The sequence below is a fragment of the Homalodisca vitripennis genome, chromosome 4, assembly GCF_021130785.1.
Source record: "Homalodisca vitripennis isolate AUS2020 chromosome 4, UT_GWSS_2.1, whole genome shotgun sequence".
In the NCBI taxonomy this organism is placed as follows: domain Eukaryota; kingdom Metazoa; phylum Arthropoda; class Insecta; order Hemiptera; family Cicadellidae; genus Homalodisca; species Homalodisca vitripennis.
In genome coordinates, this window is record NC_060210.1 from 157,143,676 (window position 1) to 157,167,733 (window position 24,058).

The 24,058-nt window shown below is 31.2% G+C and overlaps 1 protein-coding gene across 3 annotated transcripts in view; it reads left to right on the plus strand.

Annotated features, from left to right (window-relative positions):
- LOC124360389 (protein sickie) overlaps window positions 1-24,058 on the plus strand; it is a 195,822-nt gene that overhangs the window by 81,834 nt on the left and 89,930 nt on the right. For all 3 annotated transcript variants that reach the window (XM_046813988.1, XM_046813989.1, XM_046813990.1), the window contains exons 5-12: window positions 3,798-3,895; window positions 10,546-10,663; window positions 11,251-11,375; window positions 13,107-13,209; window positions 16,897-17,098; window positions 19,972-20,118; window positions 21,017-21,164; window positions 21,660-21,737. In XM_046813988.1, coding sequence (XP_046669944.1) covers window positions 3,798-3,895; window positions 10,546-10,663; window positions 11,251-11,375; window positions 13,107-13,209; window positions 16,897-17,098; window positions 19,972-20,118; window positions 21,017-21,164; window positions 21,660-21,737 — 1,019 coding nt within the window. The remainder of the gene's footprint in view (window positions 1-3,797; window positions 3,896-10,545; window positions 10,664-11,250; window positions 11,376-13,106; window positions 13,210-16,896; window positions 17,099-19,971; window positions 20,119-21,016; window positions 21,165-21,659; window positions 21,738-24,058) is intronic.

The following is a 24,058-nucleotide window of genomic DNA, read 5'->3' on the forward strand; positions in this document are numbered from 1 at the left end:
GATAAAAAAATTGTTAACATTTTTTTTTATATAAAATGAAAAGAATTTAAATATTATTCTACACTCTCGAAAATGGATTATGATATTCTTAAGCTTTTCTACCCTTAAAACTACCCCTAAATTAAAACAGTAAATATATATGATTACATATTATTTAAAAATAATTTAATTTAGAGTAAAAAATTGCCATTTATTGGATAAAATATTTACAAATTGTACAAAAATCACTCAAATGTGTTTATATATACATATAAGAAAGTTGGTATGTATTCATGCCTACGTTTCCAAAATACATGAGCCATATTATGTATATATATACACATTACAATAGTTTTGGGTCTCTATTATACTGCGTACTTTCACATTGCTCCAAATATTCACAGTCCGAAATTTTCAGTTGCTAAGTAGAAAAACATATAATAAGTTTTTTGACCATAAACTACTTCAATTTTCATGCTATCACAATTTATAAAAAAACCATTGTAAAGATAATTAAGAGAGCTACAACATCCTTCATTGCAATATATAGTAAAAAAACCTTTTTCTTCAATTGGTGAAGGGTTTTAAAGCGCTTAAGAGAGGCTGTGATTGCACTGCCACGCGCTCTTTAAACAATCATATTTCCGTAAATTTTTGTTTTACAGAAAAATCAAAAAATCCAAATTGTTTGTCAGAAATATACCCACATTTTTCATACCTACACTTTTATTCGTATATGTCGTCATTTTTGAGATATTATGAAAAAAGGTAGTTTTTAAAAAGTTTGAATTTTTTTTTTAATCGTGACTTTTTTGAAAAATATGTGCCCTGAAGCAGCCAAACTGATACAATCTATTAAACTCTTCATAATAAAGTTGATTCTAGGCGGAATACGATTAATTTTAATTTTGGTGGAAATGGCACTTATGAAACCCATTGATTTAAAAGAAAAAACATTAGATGCTCCTCTTATTTGCAATACAGCTCACTCATTTTACGTGCAATAGACTTTTAATAGTGCTCATTTTAAATCTTATTTCAAGCACTATACAACTCTTTTTTATTAGAATGCCTAAAATGCATCTGCTCGCCGCTAGATGGCATTGACCACATTCGATTAAAATTTCAGACAAAATAAAAAAACGGCTTTGATTTTTAATATCTAGCTTAATATTGCACTTAGAATACTTTATAAAAAACAAAATTGTTCATTGTTTTACCTGCTACAATTGTGTTCCTTTATAAAATTTTCGATAAAACGTATATTTTTTGAGATATTTGCAAAAAACCGATGAAAAACGTGAAAAAATTGCGAATTTTCAATTGCCAATAACTTGAAAAATATTGGATTTTTTCGAAAAACGTTATAGATGATTTTTTGCTTAAAAGTAGGCCTTCTATCGATATCTGAGAGGTTATTTTGAAAAAAAAAAAAAATAAATTCACTCCCGAGAAGGGGTGGCAACCACCCCCAGGGTGGTTGCGGAGTTCAAATCATTTTCACTTTTGAATTTAAGGGTAAGATGAACCTAATTCCAAAATTTTATGCAATTCGGTTCACAGTAAAAAAAATTCGGACCAACAATGCTTCAATGACTGCACTACTCTACCCTCGACCATGACGAGAATGATTGCTAACATTTAACAATCAAGTGTCGTCAGCAAACAAACATAATCTGTCATCTTCTTTCAACATCCAGTTCTTCATCTGATGTGAGCTTTTCTTGGGAATTGTTTCTTTAATTACATCCCAAACAGCTTTTTGATTGTTATTTGAGTCTTCAATGTGAGAGGGGATGTTCCTAGCTCTGACTGCTTTCCAAAACTTATAGATGGAAGTTGTCTCGCAGGATGAGGGCCAGATCTTTTGTAGCAAAATACATATCAATTAGATCATCACAAAGCTTAGATAAGGAATGTTCGAACTTTATCCGGGCGAAGTAATTTTCTGACGAATATTACATTTCTTATATGGAAAGGCTCTGAACAGACATATCAATTTGTGAGGAACTGTGAATATTAAATTCCCCAATTACAGTACTTCTTTGGTTGGGTTTCGCAAATGACCCGAGACAATCTTTAACAGATTCAATACATATATCCACACTATCAACAGAGTTACATGGAGGTCTTTTAGACGATAATTAGAAAATATGCAATAATGTACCAAACTATAACTAATAGCTTGGAAGATTATTGTTATAGTCATATTGTTATTGTCACAAACGCTCTCAGAACAAGTTTCCTAAATCAATAATCTTGAACGCTTAGCCATCTTCAATACGTACACCTCCTTTAGAGAAAGAAGTGCGACATAACCTAGAAGCTGTTGTTAATCCAGGGAGACAGAGACAATACAGTTTTATTTCGGCTTCACAAAAGAAATGCTCGGACAGGGAATGTCAGGTGAAATAAGCTCAATAAATACTTCAAAAATACTGAGCTTAGCTAAGATGCCTTGAGAATTCTGATGTGCAATCCTCAGTGTATTGAGTGTAATATTCCCGGAGGTGTCATCCAAAATTGCCAGAGCCTCTTCCTGAAGTTTATTCGTAAAATATTTCTTTGGACGTGTGTTTTATGATATCTCGTATCATTATATGCATGCTAAAGAGGTGTACCATTGTAAGATGCGAAAATGTAAACTGGAGTGTGGTATAAGTTCGGAATCAGTCGTGGGCCCGAAGGAGTCAAAGAACATATCAGCAATCCGCCTCTTCCCAAAAATATTAAAGCCACTGAACACATTTACGGAATACATATTGTTAATGTTGAAAACATTGATTTATAGTTTTGGCATGTAGATATATTATACGCGTCATGAAACCACGTGGCTAGATCTCTGTTGATTACAAATATCACGTGTAAGGTACACAAGGTAAGCTATCGAAGAGTAATGAGATTGTTATTGCACTGTATAATTCAGTAGGCCTATTGGAGAGCTCAATTATAGACCAAGCCTAAACCTTAGGCCACTTTGGAAAAGGTTTTAGGTTTTAAAAAGTTTATTGTGTTCTTATTAATATTTTAATCTACTGAATTTATTAAAATGTGCTTAGTTTATAATGTATTGTTCATTAAAGTCCTTCAATTTGAATAAATGGTTGTTATCATAGTTGTGTGTTAAAACAACATAAAATACGTTTCTTGTTCTTTTCTTCAGGAGGCAATCAAGATCAAGTATGTGTGTAGCAACTATTACACGTTAATAGTGTTTTCTGTCTCAAACATATGATGGAAGGTCTATTATTGTTTATATTGTATGAGTAAAAATTGATACTTTTTACAACAAAAAATGCTTTTTGGATTGTGGTGTATCGTAGATTTAGTGAATAAAGATACTTCAAAATGTGTATGTTAAGTTTGCTCCGGCCCACCTTCCTATTAGTGCAGCATTTGAAATCTGGCGCTGTTCAGACTTTTGACGATGAGATTTTAAATGTTGCACTAAGAGGAAGTTGAACTGGAACAAACAACATTCACATTGAACCAAACCTTCCCACAATACAGGTAGCTACGTTAGACCTAAAATGCTAAAATATCATATCTGTTCTGTTTATGTACCGTATATTCAGTGAGTGAGTAGGTTATTGATGGATTGCTAGGGTTTTCAAAATTTAGATACAGTTTATACTCTCTGTTTCCTTCAAAAAGAACGGTAGGCTGGATACCAAATCTGGTTTATAAACTCAGAGGAATAAATGAAAAAGCTCTAAAACTGGTATATTATATTAAACATAAATCACTGATGTGTGCTTTGTACAAAGACTAAGTTAGGTAAGGTAGATGTAGACTTTTTTTCATTTGTCCTTTTTTAGGTTACCATCACCGTTCCACGGGGGTGCAGGGTCGGGGGCGGGAGGAACGCCCACCAGCATCCCTACACCAGTGCTTCGGCCTCCTGCTGCTGTCCCAGGTAAGTACTGGAGAGATCATACTTAGTCCCTATATTTAAAGCTAAAATATAACGCTTCTGTCTCTGGAGTTCTTGATTAGCCGCACCTCTTCCATAATTAGTCCACTCTGAATATTAATTCGTATTATATCAAAATAAAACAAAAATTAAATAGTTGACGCATACTTTACTATTACTCAGTGAGTGTCAGAATTATAAAAAAATACTTGTCAGTTGTAGAGTCTGAATTTATTCTAATAATAATTCTTAATGATATTGGAATGTGGTTAAATAATATGTTTATTAATATAAGCTCTAAAAACTGCTGCTGAAGAACTCACTTAGAAACTTGTGGCCAAATTGAATTTGTTTTAAATAGCCAAATCAATATAATGACTTAAACTTTAAGAGCTCTATAACGTGGCAATGCCCTCCAGAGTCAGCCGGTTTACGCTCAAACAAGAAGGCGCCGGCCGCGGTAAACTAACAAACCTGCGTAATTAAACTTCAGTACAAAATTAAATGTTTTAAGTAGTGGTTTAACAGATTATACGACTAAGATTACTTTAAATGCGCCATAACGAGACCACTGCCGAAATTTATGGATCGCCCGGATAAGAATAAAAGTTCAGATGTTAATTTATTAAGAACTTTGGTCGTATACTTCCACAATTCTAAAGTTTTACACTCCTAAACATTACATTCATAGCTATCTCGTATATAAAATTGGCCTTAATTCGATCACTAGTTTTTTTTAAAGTAACCATTAGATGCGTATGTATTACAATAAACAAATATTTCTTATACATTATATATTTGTATACAAATATTATATGCAATGCGGGTGTATTATATTTTTATACAAATGGAAATGTTTATATACTTATGTTATTCAACTACCTTACTTTCCTTTTATTTTGTTGTTAGTTATGTGATTAGATTGACAGCTATAGTGTAAAGCGTAAAAGGTTAAAAACAATTAATGTAATACGGTTTACACCATAAAAATCACCTCTTTTTAGTATTTTTGAAACAAAATAGGCTTTAGTAGCAAATTCTGAGCGATTTACGTATCTAGGTTTGAGAATCTTATTGTAAAAACATTGACCAGTTATTATTATTTACTTCTCTAAATAATGATACGTGGGCAGAATAAAATACATAGTACCGGTAACTGTGTTTTGTATTTCGCTCATGCTTCAAAGGCGTGGACGTTATAGGCTATACCGCCTATAACGATAGTTAAATTATTTATAGACATAAAATACAACTATAATAAATTAGTATTTTTAGGGCAAATAACAAGCCCGTGGGGAGGTTTCATAGTTTACAGGGTTTTTGTGTTATACCCTAAAGTATAACTACAATTTATTCATTTTTAAGCATCCGAGATTGACAGAGGAATAATGAACCAAACGTTTACGGTACCTTTACAATAGTGTCTCGCCCAATAGTCTGTTATTATAAACCCATTACCAATATCGTTTTACTTGATATTCCATAAAGTTTAAGTAGGTGTTACCACGGTTTCGATGTCTAGACACCTTTTTAGGTACTGTTTGATGGAATACAAGGAATGTTAACCTTGTGTTTTAATTAACAATAAGTTGCTGTGACTATTATGCAAAGCTTATTTTATGTGACTTGATCAACGAACCCACTTTAATCCTTTATTATTTTTATATTGCATACATTTGCTTTTCTTGGAGAAACAGGAGAGGGACGCCCAGCAGAACAAGTATTGATAGAAAAAACTAATCTTATTAAACGTAAACAAATCTTGTCTTAAATTACGAACATTAATTATTTACAAGGCACAAGTAAGCCAATAGTCGAACGATTGAACGAAATCGAAATTTGGCAGTTAGAACTCGTGTGGTGGTAGAATAGAAGTTTGTGTTGATTGTTTTTGTTTATGTTTTGTTTGTTCATGTTTTGGTCATTGGTCTTGAAGCCTTAATTCATAAAAGACTAGTACAACGTCGACAAGATATTTCTCAATTATTTAATACATTAGTAATCGTGGTTCAAGAATTCTAAAATCTGGATAAAATATAAATTGAAGGACTATTTTAACAGTCAACAAGTAGATAGGTTAGTTTAACAGCCTAGTTCTAGTATATTGTTGCTTATTCAATTTATTTCTTTAACTGAACACTTTTTAAATATAGTCTATATTTTAAATTTACTTACTAGCCGAATTGAACAAAAGATAATTCTTGGTATTATTTGTAGAACTGCATTAGGTTTAACTTTGCTTGTACTTGTTTATTATTCTTTACTAGTAGCCCATGTAAATAATTCAATTGTAGTTGCTGGTATGTTAAGTTAAATGTGCCTAACTGATGGACTGGAACCAGATTAGATAAATGTTTAAAAGTCTCACTTTGTATGATTTGTTCATTTTTCAACTTGAATTAGTGTAGGCTAATACAAATTTAATTACATTCGTCATACATTTGTTTTGAAGTCTTATGGGGAGACTTTAATAAGCGGCCTACACTCATTATTCAATTGCTATTATCGAATGGTTCGATTGTTCTTATCCGTAGGAATAATTCGATATTAGAATCGATTTAACTTAGCATATGATTTGAACTTATTAGTTAAAGTAATTATAATTTAAACAATAAACAGCAAGAAGTACTGTAACTAAAATTTGTAAACTTTGAAAATAGCTATGAATATGAAGAAATTATGTGAGATATGTCTTACAAGTGACTGTTAAGTGGCTTCAACATCTGGATTTGACTCCTGGTACCCATGGGGAGAATTTTTTCCTCCATTTCACAAAAGCGGTTACTCGTTGATATCAAGCAGGGTAAGTTGTAATACTGTAAGATTTCTTTGATATCTAAGTCTAGGCCATAGCTAGTTTTGTTGTTTTATTGTTAAAATTAATTGTTAAATTTATGTTTTTAAAATTGCAATGTACAAGATTCTTCTTGTTACGGTTTTTTATAACTTATTGTAACTTATGTGATTTTTACATATCTAAGTGGGATAGTATATCGAATTGTTGTATAACAGCAATCAAATAACGAGTAGGTGTTATTCGATTGCTATTATCGAACAGTTCAATATACTATCCCACTTCGATATGTAAAAATCACATACAATAAGCGTTATAAATAACCGTAACAAGAAGAATCCCGTACATTACAATTTAAAAACATCAATTTACAATAACATTACAAAACAACAAAACCAACTGTGGCCTAGCCTTAGATATCAAAGAAACCTTACAATATTACATCTTGCCCAGTAACCGCTTTTGTGAACTGGAGGAAAGAATTCTTCCTATGGTTTACCAGGAACCAAACCCACATGTTGAAGCCACTTAAACAAATCTCGGCATTTGTGAGAAATATCTTATAGGCTATATTTTCCTCATATTTGTCGCCATTTCTAAAGCATCAAAATTTTAGTTACTTCTTGCTGTTTATTGTTTCTTTACATTAAAATTACTATAACTAATAAGTTGAAATCATATGCTAAGTTAAATCAATTGTATTATTGAATTATTCCTTTGGATAAAAACAATCGAACCATTCAATGAAAACAACTGAATAATGAATGTAGGCAGCTTATTAAAGTCTACCCGGTCATATTTGGGTCTTGTAATTTTAATTAGGCTGTGGGAAATACAAAAATAAAATAGACGAAGTTTTAATGCAGTATATAATAAAATTTTATCATTTGAAATATTAACCTACATATATTTATTTATTAGATACAGTATTTACGAATATGCCTGCCTCACACACACAATTAGAAGTCTATTTAAATCACAATAACCGAAATTTAAAATCTGGATTTATCAAGGAAACGGTTAAGTGTAGGGCTTAGGATATTGAACTTGTTCTGTTTGTTTAGACTATTTATTATCATTATTATTGCTTGGTTTTTTCTGATGTTAGGTTTAGGTCAGTAGCCTATCTAGGGAGAGTATGATAAGCAGATCCAGTTTTTAATATTAATATTGCATAATTAAATCCATCAACATAATAAATCTATACTAATTAATTAATTGAATACTTAACTTAACTTTGGTAATCTGTAACAAATTAAATACATTTTTAGATTGTAAACACAATATTTGATAAGTGACTTCATTTAAATAAAAATGTAGTTAACATTAGAAAACCAATTCAAATAGTATTGAAAGACCTGTGTTTTTCTCGGTTTGTATATTATCGTTTTGTTATGATTTCCTTATTATTTTGAATGAGATCATTACTATTACTGTACGTATTTTAATTGTTTGTTTGATGGTTATGGTCCCTTTATTATGTATGATGATTTGTTCTTTTACATATTAAATTAATCCAGTTTCATTTCAAACTGTGTATGACTGTGAGTTTTTAGATACGTTGATGTCAATTTACAGTCAGTTCTATTACTTGATATATGAAGTATCAATGATAATACTAAGCTGATATAAAAACTGGTTCCGCTTATTGTATTCTGCCCAGTGAATCATTTCTGCAAAATTAGAGGTACTTTGTTATTATACAGAGGCCATTATTTTTGGAAGTATTTTATACCGGGGACATGAAAAACTACATTATTATAAAGAACAACTTTATTTTACTTTCTTTGAAAATTACATGTTATTATGATGACCAGTTTTTGTTTTTCTTCCTTTCAAAAGGAAGCCGATGTCAGTGATAAGGAGGCCATTCTGTTCCTATTCTACTGTTTGTTATTAGCCTATATAGCCTAAGTAGGTAAATAAAATATAAAAAGTTAACGGGCGCTCACGTTTTCTGAGCTGGAATTTAGATATTACTAGCTGTTCCCCGCGGCTTCGCACGCTTTTTGTAAGCTTTGCTGGTGTATGAGCAATTCTGGTTCAAGTGAATTATATTGTCAACGCCGATGTAGAGTTTACCTTGTTGACACTATCAAGAAAATCTGCCAAAAGTGTATGTTTATAGCCATTGTACATGTACATGTACTTAATAATAAAGTGGTCTAACATTCAAGCTATAAGGCCAAACAGAAATTCATTTGAAAGACAAATATCCATAAAAACTTAGCACCTTCACATAGTGTGTGGTTATTATACACAACTATCTCGCAATTGTAGTTTACAATGTCCAGGCGCTTTGATAACTTATATATTTTGCAGCGCTTCCTGGTGGTGAGTTACATCAATGGGCATAGCATATAAACCTTCTATGTGGAAAAATACATATACATACAAATTTTCATAATGATCCGTCAAATAGTTTCTGAGTCTATAAAGGACAAACACACAAACATTCATTTTTATATATATATATAGATGTCGAAGGATGTTATTCTTTTTTCTAAAGAAATGAAGGGTGGCTCCGAAAGCACCACTAAAGTCCACACCTATGGTCAGGGGCATTTGTGATCAGTACTTTCCCAACCTCAGATCAAGTGATTTGACATTGGAAAAGTTAAATTTTTGATTAAATATCTTTTTGTTTTAAAATAGATCTATACCAATAACGGCAAACAAATTATTTTTTATGTACTTTGATAACCGAATTCTAGATAATCGTGTCTGTTGTATATTCAGGACTTCATGCCATTCTAGAATTGGCTGCCCTCCTTCCCATCTCCAGCACATACACTAGTTACAGTTAAACTCAAGTAACAAGACCCTTCTCCAAGCGTGAATCCTCACTGTAGAGTGGAGGGGTGGGGGAGCAGTAGAGAGTGAAAACATTCCCACCCTAAAATAACTTATGACAATTCAAACAAACGAGTCCATTAGTTTTTTTGGCATGATGTTACAGGTACCTTTTTTTAAAATCTTGCACATGAATGCCAATCAAATCCTAAAAAATAGCTAAACAAACCTAATGAAACGATTTTGGCTTATTTTAGTCTTTAGGTGGTTCTGGTGTGAAATTAGCAGAACACACTCTTTGTTTTAGGGATAGAACATAACATAAAATACAAACATAAAATAAATGCCATATATTTAGCAAAGCAAATGATTAGAATATGTTTAAGTATATTTTGAAAGGGCTGCCACCAGCTTCACATCACTGTATGAGTTCTGAGTCGCAGAATGTGGCAGGTTTTAATGGTTTTGTACACGGGTAATACAACGCGCAAAGTTTGAGTGTTTGTTGACACTATCAAACCTCCTAGAAGTTTATATCATAACTTACAACATGTGAAATATAGGTACAAGTCACCTATGCCATCCCCGTATACTACATGTTGCGCACAGGTTCCGCTACATGCTGTAATATTTTAGCAGTAATGATCAGTGGCTTGCTACATACTATTGTAGTGTCAGTTGTTGCTAAATCCAAAATTTCTGCCTTGTAAATCTGCTACCATAGATACCAGCATCTATTTGGCTATATTAAACATACGGCACAGTGTGTGCTACAATAAATTGTTGTTCCTTGATTGACACTATTTCTTTACTTAATGCTCTTATACTTAATGTGTTGATACAGGAGAGAACAAATTAGAAGATTGTATAGTTGCATATTAAGTAAGTTAGTATTAACTGTTCTTATTATGTAAAATATGATTTGTTTCTTTTAATCTTTGTAGGCACTTACAGTAGGCTACCGCTTTTACAAACAGTTCCAAACATGATCTAAAACTATTAACATTAATTCTATATAACATTTTTTAAAGTTTAATTAGTTTTAAGATGGTTGATTTGTTTGCAGTTGGAGGAAGTCCCTTGAAGTGTACTTCAGCTAGCAGTTCACGGTCAACAAGTCCATCCCATTCATTCATTCCAACTCCTCGATCTCGGTCTTCTCTTAATGATAAGCAGCATACAAGGTAAGTTTACAAAATAATGGACCAAGTAAAAATATATCTCTCACACAAAAACAGTGTGAATTCCAATAACTTTTAGCTATCTCAAATAATACTATCATTAAAGTGTTATCAATTATTATATGTAGATGTAATAATTTTGAGAGGTATACTTCAAAGGTGGATATAAAATTAACGGAACCAGAGCCCATTTAATATGTTGAAATTATTTTTAGGCTTACATTGTTAATAATTAAGAACTTTGACTTTTTTCATGTAGTTCTTACTCAAACATTATTTAAAGTGATAAAATGTTCTCATTTATAAGTATTCATTTAATGAATGAAATTTTTTTAACCAATAACATAAATTACAAAATGTGTAGCAGGCACATATTATATCAGTTCAACATTTTAATTTATTTTGAGACTGTGCAAATGTTGGTTAAGGTTGTAGTTTTAATAAATTTGCACGAAATGACTGAAATAAATTTCTAATTCTTGTTAATTATAAATTAGTAATATTGTTTTATAGTGTGTAAAGTGAGGTTCTCTTGTTTGTGGTGTATGTCACTTATCAAGGGTTCTAACCAAAATAAAATTTGTTTCTAGTGGTGGCCACACTGCAGTGGTTCGTGTATCAGGTTCTGTTGGGAGTCCATATGCATCCTCATCCAACAAGAATTCTAATCTAGATAAAATAAAGCTTTACAATCCAAGTGATAAAATCAAGCCAGGTGAGTGTTACCTTGTTAGAAAAAGTAAAAGATAATCATTCACAAATTTGTATTAAATCAGATTTAGATGTGAAAGATTTATTAGTATTACTTTTGATAGGTAGGAAAGAGGATTTTATAGTAACCTTTTGAAACTAAAATATACTTCAATAATTATAATTTTTATTAAGATTTGGCAAAGATCCAAAAACAGGTTTGGTCAGCAAGTCTTGACATTCACCTGCTGATATAGTCAAGGGCAATGTGTGGGAGAACTGGCACAGATCAGCGAAGTAACAAATAACATATAAAGGCTAGCTAGTTGTGGTAGTTCTAGTCACAGTTGTTCAGTCACAGTTAATCTATATATGTACTTGTTTGTATGATTCTCTGCTAACTGGTTTTTCCATATATTTAAGCTTTTCCAATTGGGTAAGGAACAATTGTTTTTCTTATTATTGACAAAGGTCTTTTAAGTTCCTGGTTTTTTTATTACGATTACAGTAGTTGGAACACTTGAAATTCAATTAACATTTTGATTACGATAGAGGATTAGACACTCACAAAAAGTTCAAAATAAAAGTTAATATGAAATGATGTGTATACAAATATTGCGTATAAAGCACTTGCTCCCCTGTGTGTCTGAGATTTTAAGGTTTTTAGATTAATGTATGCTGAGAATCCCAATATCACTGCATCTTCTACAAGTGTGCAATCTCTGAGATATGAGATTCTGTGTTTCACGGGTTCTCAAATGGGGAATGTTATCATTATCCTTTGTGTGTGGAAGGGCAAGGCACTTGTCTTGCCTATTGAGACGACATTTGTTGTAGTGGAATATTTTCACTCAAAATAAAATTAAGATGTTTTTATAAGACCAGTAGTACAATATCCTATTTGAATATTAGCCGAGGTTATGTTTGTTGTGTCAACACACAGTAAATGTGTCACACAGTCAGCCGATGAGCGTTCTTCATTTCCTAGTCCTAGTAGTTTGTCTGCAATAAATCTTGTAGATATTGTACCATATGAAATGTGTCAACACATTTCCTTAACCATTTTAGTTTACTTCTTTGACAGAAAAAATCTAGCTCTATACATACCTTTTACGCTGTTTGGCTCACTAGTTTTTATAAATATATTATCAGTAATTTATAATGGAGTTTTCAAATTTATTTAAAATGCTTTTTTTAGATAAATTTTTATTTAGTTTTTAAAACATTACAGTTATATTAATATTTTATTTATTTAAAACTATTCTCTTAGCATTCAATTGTTTTTATCAGTAAGCCAATTTGGGTTTTTCATTAATATTAATTGCCTTATGTATATAGTGGCCTTACCAGTCCAAATTTTTTTTTACTGGAGCAATCAATTTCACCCTGTAAGGCATATTAAATTGTAATTTTTCTTGGCATATTATTCATCAATATACTGTTCAATCACTGATCATATTAATAGAGTTGTCATGAAAAGCTAATATATAAATACTTGCAAATAAATACGCAGTCACATTTATTACACATACTTTCTCTCATAGTCAAAAATTACATAGTCCACTTTAGTTGTTTTTACAACAAAATATATCACTGCTATAACAAAAAATTTGAATCATTACAGCAAGCTTAAAATTAAATTATCAATACCTAATCCAGATATAAACAATAATTTGAATTTGTACTCAACTGCTTTTTTTATGTTTAGTTGAATACTTATACATCACATTTTGAAATTAAAATGTTTTACTTTCAGCACTGGGAAACACAAAGCGAACTTCTAGCTCTAGTGGATTTAGTTCAGCTCGTTCAGAGCGAAGTGATTCTTCTACCAGTCTGTACAATGACATCAAGTCTAGGTCAGTATAACTTACAGACAAATTTTGTTGTTTCATTTATTAATATAATATAGTACATTGAATATATTACAAGTTATATTTAACAGTGATTACTTTTCCTCATTCTGATTTAGTTTAAAAATAAACTAACTCCCTAAACCATCAAGTTTTCAGTCATCTTCTACTTCTCTAACACCCAGTATACAGAAAATACTATGAATTCCATTAATATTAATACATACAAGGTATTAATAACTTCTTTATATAATATCAAATTTAATGCCTTAAAAATACTCATGGATACAAAAAAAACTTAAATTTTTTCTCTTAATTCTTAGTTGACATACATTGTGATTGGATTGTATTCATAAAGAAAATCATATGCTTATACTTGCATAATCTCATGAATATCCTTTAGTTTTTAGTCATAATAATTTAAATCAGAACCTTATACTTGTAGTAGAGTAGAAGCATATCCTTTTACTGTTGAAAAAAGTAATTGGGTATTCATGAACTTTCCCTTTTACTTCAACTAAAAAGCATATCCCTCAGAAAAACTGAGGTTGGTCAGTGATTTTTAGACCGATGGAAGATGTTGTGAATGTGTGGGATGTGAAACATTACAAGCTCTGTTTAAGTACACTTGATCGAGATTTCAACATGTTATTCCGTATTGAAGAAGAACATGCAGACATATTTTTAGGTATAAATGAAACTCGGGGTGGTGCGTTGTCCTCTGTTCATAAAATGAAGGTGTGCTTATCGTTATCTTAGCGATCCTGACTAAAAAGGCATCGGTCAAGAACTTGGTGTAAACCAAGATAGGGTGTCTCAAACTGTCATTGCAGTAGTTGACAATATAATTGTGCAATAAAATCAATGGATAAAGTTTCAAACTACCAACCCTTAAGTAACAGAATCAAAACAGTTATGGCAATGTAAATACAAGTTTCCAACAGGTATTGGTATGGTTGATTGTACCCATATAGAGATACTAAAACCAAAACTCCACAGAGATGAATTCATTAACCAAAAAGGTAAACCTTCTTTGAATGTTCAAGCCACTTGTGTTGTGAGAGAAATGTTCACTAGTGCCTACATTAGCTGGCCTGCTCCAGGATATGGAAAAATTAACAAGTTTCATTACAACTGAGAAATAGAAGCAATCTTGTGCTACTTGGTGATGACAGATATGGATTAAGAACCATACCTCATGACTCCGTTTAGAAATCCTACTGCTGATGCAGAGTTAAATTATAACGAGCTTTGGAAAAAAAGAGTAGTAATTGAACAATGTTTTGGCCAACTGAAATACCAGTTCCCTATTTTATAAAACGTTTGTCATGGAAAATTGGAAAATGTACCAAAAATAATTGTTGCCTACGTTGTGCTCCTTAACGTTGCAAAAACTATGGGTGATCCTGATTTAGAACCAACTGTAGATGCGCCAGAAGATAAGGAAAATCTAGAAATTAATGATAATGACAAGTACCTTTTTACCGTCAAGGACAAGAAATCAGGAAAAACTTGAGTATTGCAATAAACAATTTTAATCATGAATTTTGTAAAAAGTATAAATGAAATAAGTAAAAAGTTGTGTTTTATATGTTCAACCATACTACACATTTTTGGAATAAATTGTTTATATATGTAAATATTTTAACAAATTTTTTAAACTCAAACAACTTTTGGCCAGTTTTTTATAAACTGAAATTGCATGTCGCTCAGATCTCAAACGGGAATTGTTTTGCATAGGATATTATATGAATATTAACACCCACATACTTTAAATGATCCACCTTACTTTTTTCACCGACACCATGACTGAAAACTACGCTAAACCTCAGAATTTCATATTAGTCTCTGCTCTTTCTAAGATACTTAAAACAGCCCATAAAAGGTAAAAATTAAACCTTAGACCAACCGAGAGTTTCATAAATCTGTGACTGCCTAATCCCTGCACATGTAACGACACCCTCTGACTCGCAAAGCAAAATGGTGGACTCTAGAGTTTAGCTGATGCTGTAAATCCCTGGAGTTTAGTTAAACACCAGAGGTTAGTTAAACTACCATACATGAGATTCATCCTCATTCCATCACGTTTTTTATCAGTAACTCCAATCAACATAGCACCTAAAAAAACCCTTCAAACTGTTTAGCTTGTTATGAAAATACAATTTAAGGTAAAGCTTTGCATGAAACCAACCGATCCAATAAAGTAACTTCATCATACGTGATGGTAAGTTACTAGAAAATTCATATGATTATCACAATGTCAACAAAACCGTTTTACTAATTTGTTTATTTAGTGTTTTTCTCATTGGCAACATGGTTACCTGAGACCAATTTAACCCTTTCCGGGCCAGGCGGCAATATATTGCCGCCATAGATTGTGTTTGTAAAGCGCCAGGCGGCAAAATATTGTCTCCTTGATATTCGTTGTTTTCTTAAATAAATACGACGTCAAATGATTAAAGTTTTATGTTTTTTTATTCCCTAGTATATTTGTACGTAATTAATATGAATATCATTTTTATTTTGAAGGTCTATGCATTTGTATTTCGTATTTGTCACGTGACATCAGCTGACTCGATCTTTCGTTGTTAATTCTTTATGCTTTAGTGTAATCGTATTATTGTATGCTAGATTCTTCTTAATTATTTTATTTTGTGGTTGTAAATATTAGTAGTTTTAGTTGTTACGTGCTTTGCTATTGTGTGTAGTAGTTACAATGACTGACAATTTGCGATCTCACAGGATTGAAATTGTAAATAGCACATTTGTAAATAGAAAAAGTGTAAATAAATTTCAAATAAAATTGTGTAAATATTTCTTGGTAAATAGTGTTTTTTAACTGTATTGAAACTGTTTGTCGATTCTACAATCATCTGTTTACCGGTACATCTCTAATGTGAATATTTATTTTAAGTTTCTTGCAATGTAGGAGTCAGTTGCTTTAACACTTATAAAATGTTGCGAAGTACAATTATGCGTATTTATACAAAATGTGTCATAAAAAATTTATTTATGATAGAAATAACACAAAATTGTATATGGTTGTTCCTTTTTAAATGTATAATATAATAAAGTAATTTCCCACGTTAAAATTATTTTTCCTTTTTTAGTTATTTGCAAAAATAAATAAAAACGTAATGTTTTTATGTAATCTATTAAAACATTTTTTGTTTGTTTTAATTTTAAATTACTTGAAACTACATCTATATATTTTTTGTTGATAGTATATATCTATACGAGTAATTTGGTGCAACTTTTAGGTCATTCTCCAATTTTTATGAAAACTTATAAATTTTAATCTAAGAGACTGCAAAATCGCCAATTTTAGCCTGGCACTTTTGACTAGTCACAAGGGGATATGAGATGTGACAAATGTTGCAACATCTCATATTTGCTCCTGGCCCTGAAAGGGTTAACCAATGAAACTTTTTGGCAGACAAAAATTGAGTCTCCCAATTGAACGTTCAAATTTTCAGTACCGCCATAAAGTTTCACAGCATATTCAACCATATGACAGTTATTGTGTGTACTGAATGACATAATTCACATTTCATTCACCATCTACTGGCGGGAGAGGTTTCAGTAAAGTTCAGCTAAAAATACGTTAGAGTGTCTACATTAGATTGAAGATTTGTAAATTGTAGTACTAATAGTTTTATTTTGTAATTTATTAATCTATTTGTAATTTCTTAGTGTTCCAGAGAAAAAGGATCTAGGTCAGAATGATTTGAGTTTAAAGCCTGGATTAAGAAAGAAAGTAATAAAAGTCAGTGGTGATAGTAAAGTGACCCGAGTTCCAAACAAACCTTCAATGACAAAGTTAGTACAACCAGTAGTGAGAACTGTTAGTGAAATTCAACCTGCCATCCCAGAGACCCAAGATGACAACTCTCAGGTAATTTATATTAAAGTATTTCAGTAAAAATGTTGTTAGTGGCAAATGTGACCAACTGTACTATGTATCGTAACAAGTACAGACCACTCATTATACTTTATACTTTACAGGACAGGATCAAAGATATGATATGAGTATTAATAGCTGGAATGTGTGTAAGTTCTAATAGAGTTATGGCCATTAAAACAGGAAAGAATTTTTCATTTTAAAATGAATTTGTTCTTTAGTTGAGTATTTTTAACATATTTAAAGATTTAAATATCAGAAACCTAAGAATTTTTGAAATAAAAAGGTTTTAGGAGTGAAGGGAAAATGATATGAACTACACCCAATGAAGTCACCAAATACCATACAAATAATCTTAGACAGAAAAATAACAAATTTTGTTTTCTTGTTCCTCAGAATGTGAGGACAAAAGAACACATTTTGGTCTGTAGATATAAAAAACATCAACAATCAAATAAAATTTTAAGAGGATTCTATGACATTACATATCATAAATATTTAATTTATTATAGATCTAATGTAAATTATACATAGTAATTTTCGTACTTTGACAGTACAACCACTATATTGTTCATTTTCTTTTAATCAAATACTCATTTATTATATCATTTCCTTATTTATAATTATCAAAACCACATAAACCATTAGACATGTTTAATATTCTTGATTCTTCTCTCCTAAAATCTATAAAAGTTGTTCTAAAACAAATTTAATATTTTTTATTTTTTTATTCCATATAGATGCGTTATGTGTAACTAAACACCAAAGGAAACCTCATAAATTAAAGACATTCTTGAGTGTTTCCTATGTTTTCTCTTTCCTGTTTCTGTTTCCTTAACTCACCAGGGCTGGTTAAACTAACTGCTGGGTTAACAGTTTTAAACTTTGGTCACTGTCCTAAATGTTTTAATTTCCCATTAAATTAAGTGTTTGAGTACGAAAGCTCACTTTAATAAGGTGCAAGTGCCGCAGAGACAGATATACCTCTTTAAAATCCATTTCTCAAACTAAAATCTGTGGTGAAAATTGAATATTGAGGAGACCTTAAAATTCTCTATCTTCAAATTAGGATAATTTTAATTAAAATACACTTTGACAATTTCACAATTAAATAAAAAAATTCCCTAGTAAATATCAGTAAAAAAGTAATTCAGAAAACATATTTCGATATTTCTTCGTTATATTATTCTCCTTCTTTTTTTATGCCTTCGCACGCTATTTTCAAAACCAAAGGACGTCACATTTTTAGTGAAAGCTTTTATGATGGAGCTCTATGATAGTTTTCTAACAGAAGTATGCATATATCTGGTACTTATTTCAGTGCCCGGGGATAAGAGATTTAAATGTAAAAATAACATACATCCCTGGTTCTAATCAATTGTAATTCTGATGCCACAGTCGAATTTGCCTGTCTCAATGCTTCAATCAAGAAAAACAATCAGGGAAACCTAAAAGAAGGGGAGAGGGAGAGGTCTTTATTTCGAAATTGTCAAGAATTGAAATGGCGTTATAACAATCAATAAAAGATAAAATCATGAATAAGAACATTATGTCTGTATACCGTTCTAATGGCTGAAATCGTTTCAATTATAAAATTTATTTTCTCTGGCCTATATTAATTATTATGTTGTGTGAAAATTTTGTCCCGATTTTTTAAACAATTGTATTGATAATATTATAATAATATAATTCTCTTTTTTTAAATCTATTTCTTTGTTAAAAAATTACTAGAATAAAATAAAAGATTTTAGTACTTAATGATGAAAAAAAAATAAACGTACTGTGTATTTATTTCTTAGCATTTACGTATTTAGTGTAAGTTCATAATAAACATTTTTTATATATTAAATTTTACTTTTAACAATAAATGTCTTCAGGATACCTTGTTTCAGTTTTTAAGAAATTTTAAAGGAATATTGAGAGACTCCTTCCAGTTAAAATATTGCGTTAAAATTAAAAATTGCTATGTCTAAAATGTGTAAACACCACATACATAAATCTCCTGATACTACGTATTAATTCTCCAGAGACTAATCATGTCAAAAAATGTTTGTATGGACAGCTCTGGATACACATTATACCGGACCACAATAAACATTACTTTTTTCACAATAAATACCTATTTGAGGAAAAAAATCACATTTACATGATTAACAGAATAAGAGTTTTTACATCAATTGAGGAAGAAAAAATAGAGTAAATGAGTAAATTCAAGTAAGATTATTAAATTATAAAATGAGACGGATCAATGTCTATTCTGCTATCCTCTGTATCATCACATTCTTCAGTAATAAAAATGATTGAATCGTATAAAAATACTTTATCAGGGAGTTATGCAACAAAGAAAATATTTTAATGAGATATGAACATAAAGTTGAAAGCTTTAAGTTGAGTTTTTATCTCAAAACCTGAAGGACTAAAACATGAAAGGGTAAATAATACAGTGAAATGGTGACTTTCATGTACTGTATGTAGTAATGTTGGCATAAGCATTTACAAATTATTTTACAATTTAAAAAAAATACACACACAGGTTAATACATAGCAGTGTAAAATATCTGATTTATGTGTTATTCTACTAAAAAGAGTTTTTACATCTAATACTTTATCTCTTATCTTGAAAAAGATGGACATATAGGATATGGAGAACAATTGAATAAATCAATATAAAAAGTCAAGATCAATTGTACTTAGCTAGAAATGCCAGATGTAATACAAACATCAGCAAGAATGAAATGAAACTTTATAACGAACAACGTTATTTTATTATTCATCTTTGAGGCAAGCTTACTCAGTGAACTTTGCTGCTCTCGATCGATTATTTGAGGAACCTCTGTGAGAGTCTAATGTAGTGTTGTTTGGGGCAGGAAGCAGAGGACAAGATGAAGGCCCCTGAGCCACCTAAATCCAGCCCTACTGGTGGTAGCGGGATACCAAAGCCAATGGCAGCAGTCAAGGGCACAGCCAAGCCCACCCACAGTGTGGCTCCCATGCCTCAAATCACTGCTGATAAGGTCAGAATGTTACTTTAACATTTCTTCTGTCACTTACTAAAATACCTTTTTCCATTATTAACTTAAAATTATTGTCAATTTATTTTACATTATTAAAATAATGAATGAGAGAGTAGGTTTTAAAAGTGCTCCGATCTGATTCAGGCAACAAAATGCAATAACCTGTGTCAGCTAATCTGACTATGGATTATATAAAAAAACCCTGACTTCTGAAATTGAAAAGAATATTTCCTTGAAAGAAAAGGTACAATGTTATTAGGGTATTTTTTATAAAAAAATTCGACAGTTCAAAAATCACTAGTTATCAAAATAATGTTTTTATGAAGGCAGTTGAAATATGAAATTTTGAGACATTTCTGGAAAATTGTATCAATATTTGGAATTGATTTTAAGCGACCTTATACAGAATTTAAGTATGCTGTTATTTTATAATGGTTGAAAAAATGTTGGATTTAAATGAAGTGCAGGCTATTATGGATGTTTTCTATCGTTCAGTTATACAAAAAGTACATATGTGATGTTCCATTATCTGTGATCTGAAATCTTAGATGAAAAATTGAATCGATGATGTCACTCAGATCTGTATGTACATTCTACAAAAACCATAAAGTAAAAATATCACAAAATAAAATAAAAATCATAGCAGATATCAGCTATGAAAATGAAAATGAAGCTCTCACGAACATCGTGAATGTAATGGTAGCTAACAATGATTTTATTAGTAATTTTACAATGTTATTATTTTACCTTCTGTCAATAACTGATTAGGACAATGTGAAGGACAACATTCAGCCACATTAGTACTAGCGGGAAACTCAGGATTAAGGGGCAGAAAGGAGCAAATTCCTTTTGATTCACTTATATAGATCTGATCACATTTAGTGAATTGTGTGATCAGGAGAATCCAGAGGTGAACCATGTGAAGCAGCAGTCTGTAGGAGAGGAGGAGGAGAACACAGAAACAGTGAAGCCTATGCAACCTCTCCTTCGTGGCTACAAGAGTAACATTGCACTAACACCCAGGCCTCTACCTGTTGATCATTCAGGTCAGTCAGTTTTTTATATTAGCAATTTATTTTATTGCACTTGTTTGGTTATAGATCTTTATTCTTAAAGATGTATCAATGAAATAATAAAACTAAAACCCATTTTACATGCTGATTTAGATTATATTCACATCCAAATCTTCAAAAGCTTTTGATTCAATCTTGTACCTTAATACAGTGCACTGACAAATATTAACAAAATATTTTACACAGCCTTTCTTCACTTGTATGCTATACATCCCAGAGATCAGGTGTTCTCGGACCATTCCTGTAAATGATATGGTAGTGATAACATGCAGAAGTTATTTCACATTTCGTTGTAATTCAGTTTATTATTAAAACTATGTTTATTAGGTTTATTTACTAAATATGTTTATTAGCGTGAACTTGGTTTTATTTAAAACATTTTGGTTTGAAATTGTTTTCATTTTAAACATCTATTGTATTACTTCTGAGTATAGAATATACGTGTTTGATAGTAGTTTTATCCTGCAGGGTGGAGGACTGTTACACAGTCGCCAGCAGACCGAGGACCTGGAGATGGCGACTATGTCACAACATATAGTTCATCTGGTGAGTATTTACCATTCAATATGATAGACTTGTGAACAGTAAAATACTTTTGTAACAGCTAAGAGTTTTTAATTTTTACTCTACACACTTTGTCTTTAACCCTGGAACTGGCAATCATGTTTTCCTCATATGACAGGCCATTTTTGTGTTTTTTTACCTGTACTTTAAACATTTTGTAAAAATATAAATTTTTATTATAAACCTATATGATAATATGATATTTAATACATAATTTTTTCATGAGAATGTGGAGATAATTATGGTATAAAAACAATATGCATAATCCATTTAAATAATATGACTGTAATGAAAACATTTTTTTTAGTGGTGTGATTGCACCTGGCAAAGTTATAATATAATATAGATAATATAATAAATAAAATAAAATAAAGTTTACAAGTAATATAATTCTTATACTAAATGATTCCAAAGTATAGAGATTTATATGTACTACAAAACAATAAATTATAAATTAATAACCAATTTCCAAATGCGTTTTCTTTTTAAAATTGTTGAAACGTACCTAAATTTCTTACTATAGGCAAATTGTTTTCAAAATAAAATAGAAATAGTACATTTTTATTTGGAAATATTAATTTATTATATTAATTTTACAGTAATTAAATAAATAAATACTAATGTTGAACTTTTGTTGAAATATTGGTTTAGTTTGGGGTTCCAGAATACATAAAGGGAACCGTAGGTGTCACTGTCAAGATGTTGACATCACTGTTACCAAAATGGCAAAATAAATTTCACCATTTAAATAAGCAATTCTTTCTGTATAAAATAGTATATAAAGTAGTGTTGGTAGTCTTGTCCTATGTACTATATAGACTGTCAAAACAGGTGCGCGTAAGATCGACATTATAATGTTGATTGCCAGTTCCAGGATTAAAATAACGAGACTGGATCTGTAAAAAGAGGTTATTGATCCAATCGGTCCAATGTTGTAATATCTTCAAAATTATCTCCTTGGGCTTCAATTTACTACTGCGTACGTGATTCCCACAAGGGAAAGTTTTCCTGGAAGTCAACTGCAATAACCTTTTTCAGAGATTTGTGACATCCCATTGTATGGTGGTATTATCTTTGAAACTGTATCCTTTAGACGTATTTTGAGATGTGGGAACAGGAAAAGTCAGCCATACTCATAGTTCTACAGTGGTTACTACTAGTACCAACCCCTATACCGACTAGGTCAGCGGTCACAACGAAAGTGGTGGGACTGAAGCATTGTTATGGTGGAGCTTCATGCCATCTCTAGTTGTCTCCTTAACCCTCCGTGCGCTTTTTGTCGTGGCCGCGACTAATTAATGCCTATTATGACGGCCAAAGTCGTGCCCGCGACTATATAACAGCGCTTTGTATTATATTCATATTAAAATGACAGGAAAATAGTCAAATTTGGTATCATTTGAAAGATGTTATAGTACATATAATCGCAACAATGCATAATTGTGGAGGCAGTGCATTACGTCATACTTTGTTTTGACGATACGTTACAACTGCATACCGCTGACAGCTGACTGCGGTGTTGCGTGATTTTACAAACATGGATCGTGATACTTTGGAACATTCTAGTGAAATTCGGGATGTTTTAGATGAATATATATATCTAGTGAAAACGATGCAAGTGACATTGAAGCTCCTGATATACCTTCAGACATTTCACTTCTTGATTTTTCAAGTGGCAGTGGTGAAGAGTACGAACCGGACCCTAATGAACTTTCAAGCTAGGGTCAAATTACTCCGGTGCACAGTTTGCTAAAGCAAAAAAAAAGATCGAAGCAGAGTTTGGTGCCCTGCTGGCTGTAATACAAGTGTGCACAGGAAATGTTTCCACTTATTAGAACATTTCTGGAGACCCCTTAGGCCTGAAAGAAAAAGAAAGGCATCGCAAAGCAGTGACTCAGAGTAAACACGGGGAAAACATTGTGTATATACTTGTGATTTTTTCAATGTTATAGTTTGGTTTTTAATTTAAATATAAACAAAGTGTCTATATTTGTAAAACTTATTAAATTTGGAATAATATGGATATTTTGAAACTGTGTTTTTGTGTACATGTGAAATCTTAAGTAGTGGATGTTAGGACATGACAAAATTTTGAAACTTTTTTTTACTTCGGAGGGCTACATACCTGAGCAGACAAAGGGCAAATACAATACTCTTATACTTCTTTTATTCCTTTTTGTTTTGTGAATACATTGATAATATATAACATGAACAATTTAATTACAAAATTGTATTTTATATGGTTTTTTAAAAAGAGAACTGTAAAAGCGCCAAAAAAGCTGTGGCACTAAGGGAGTGGGTAT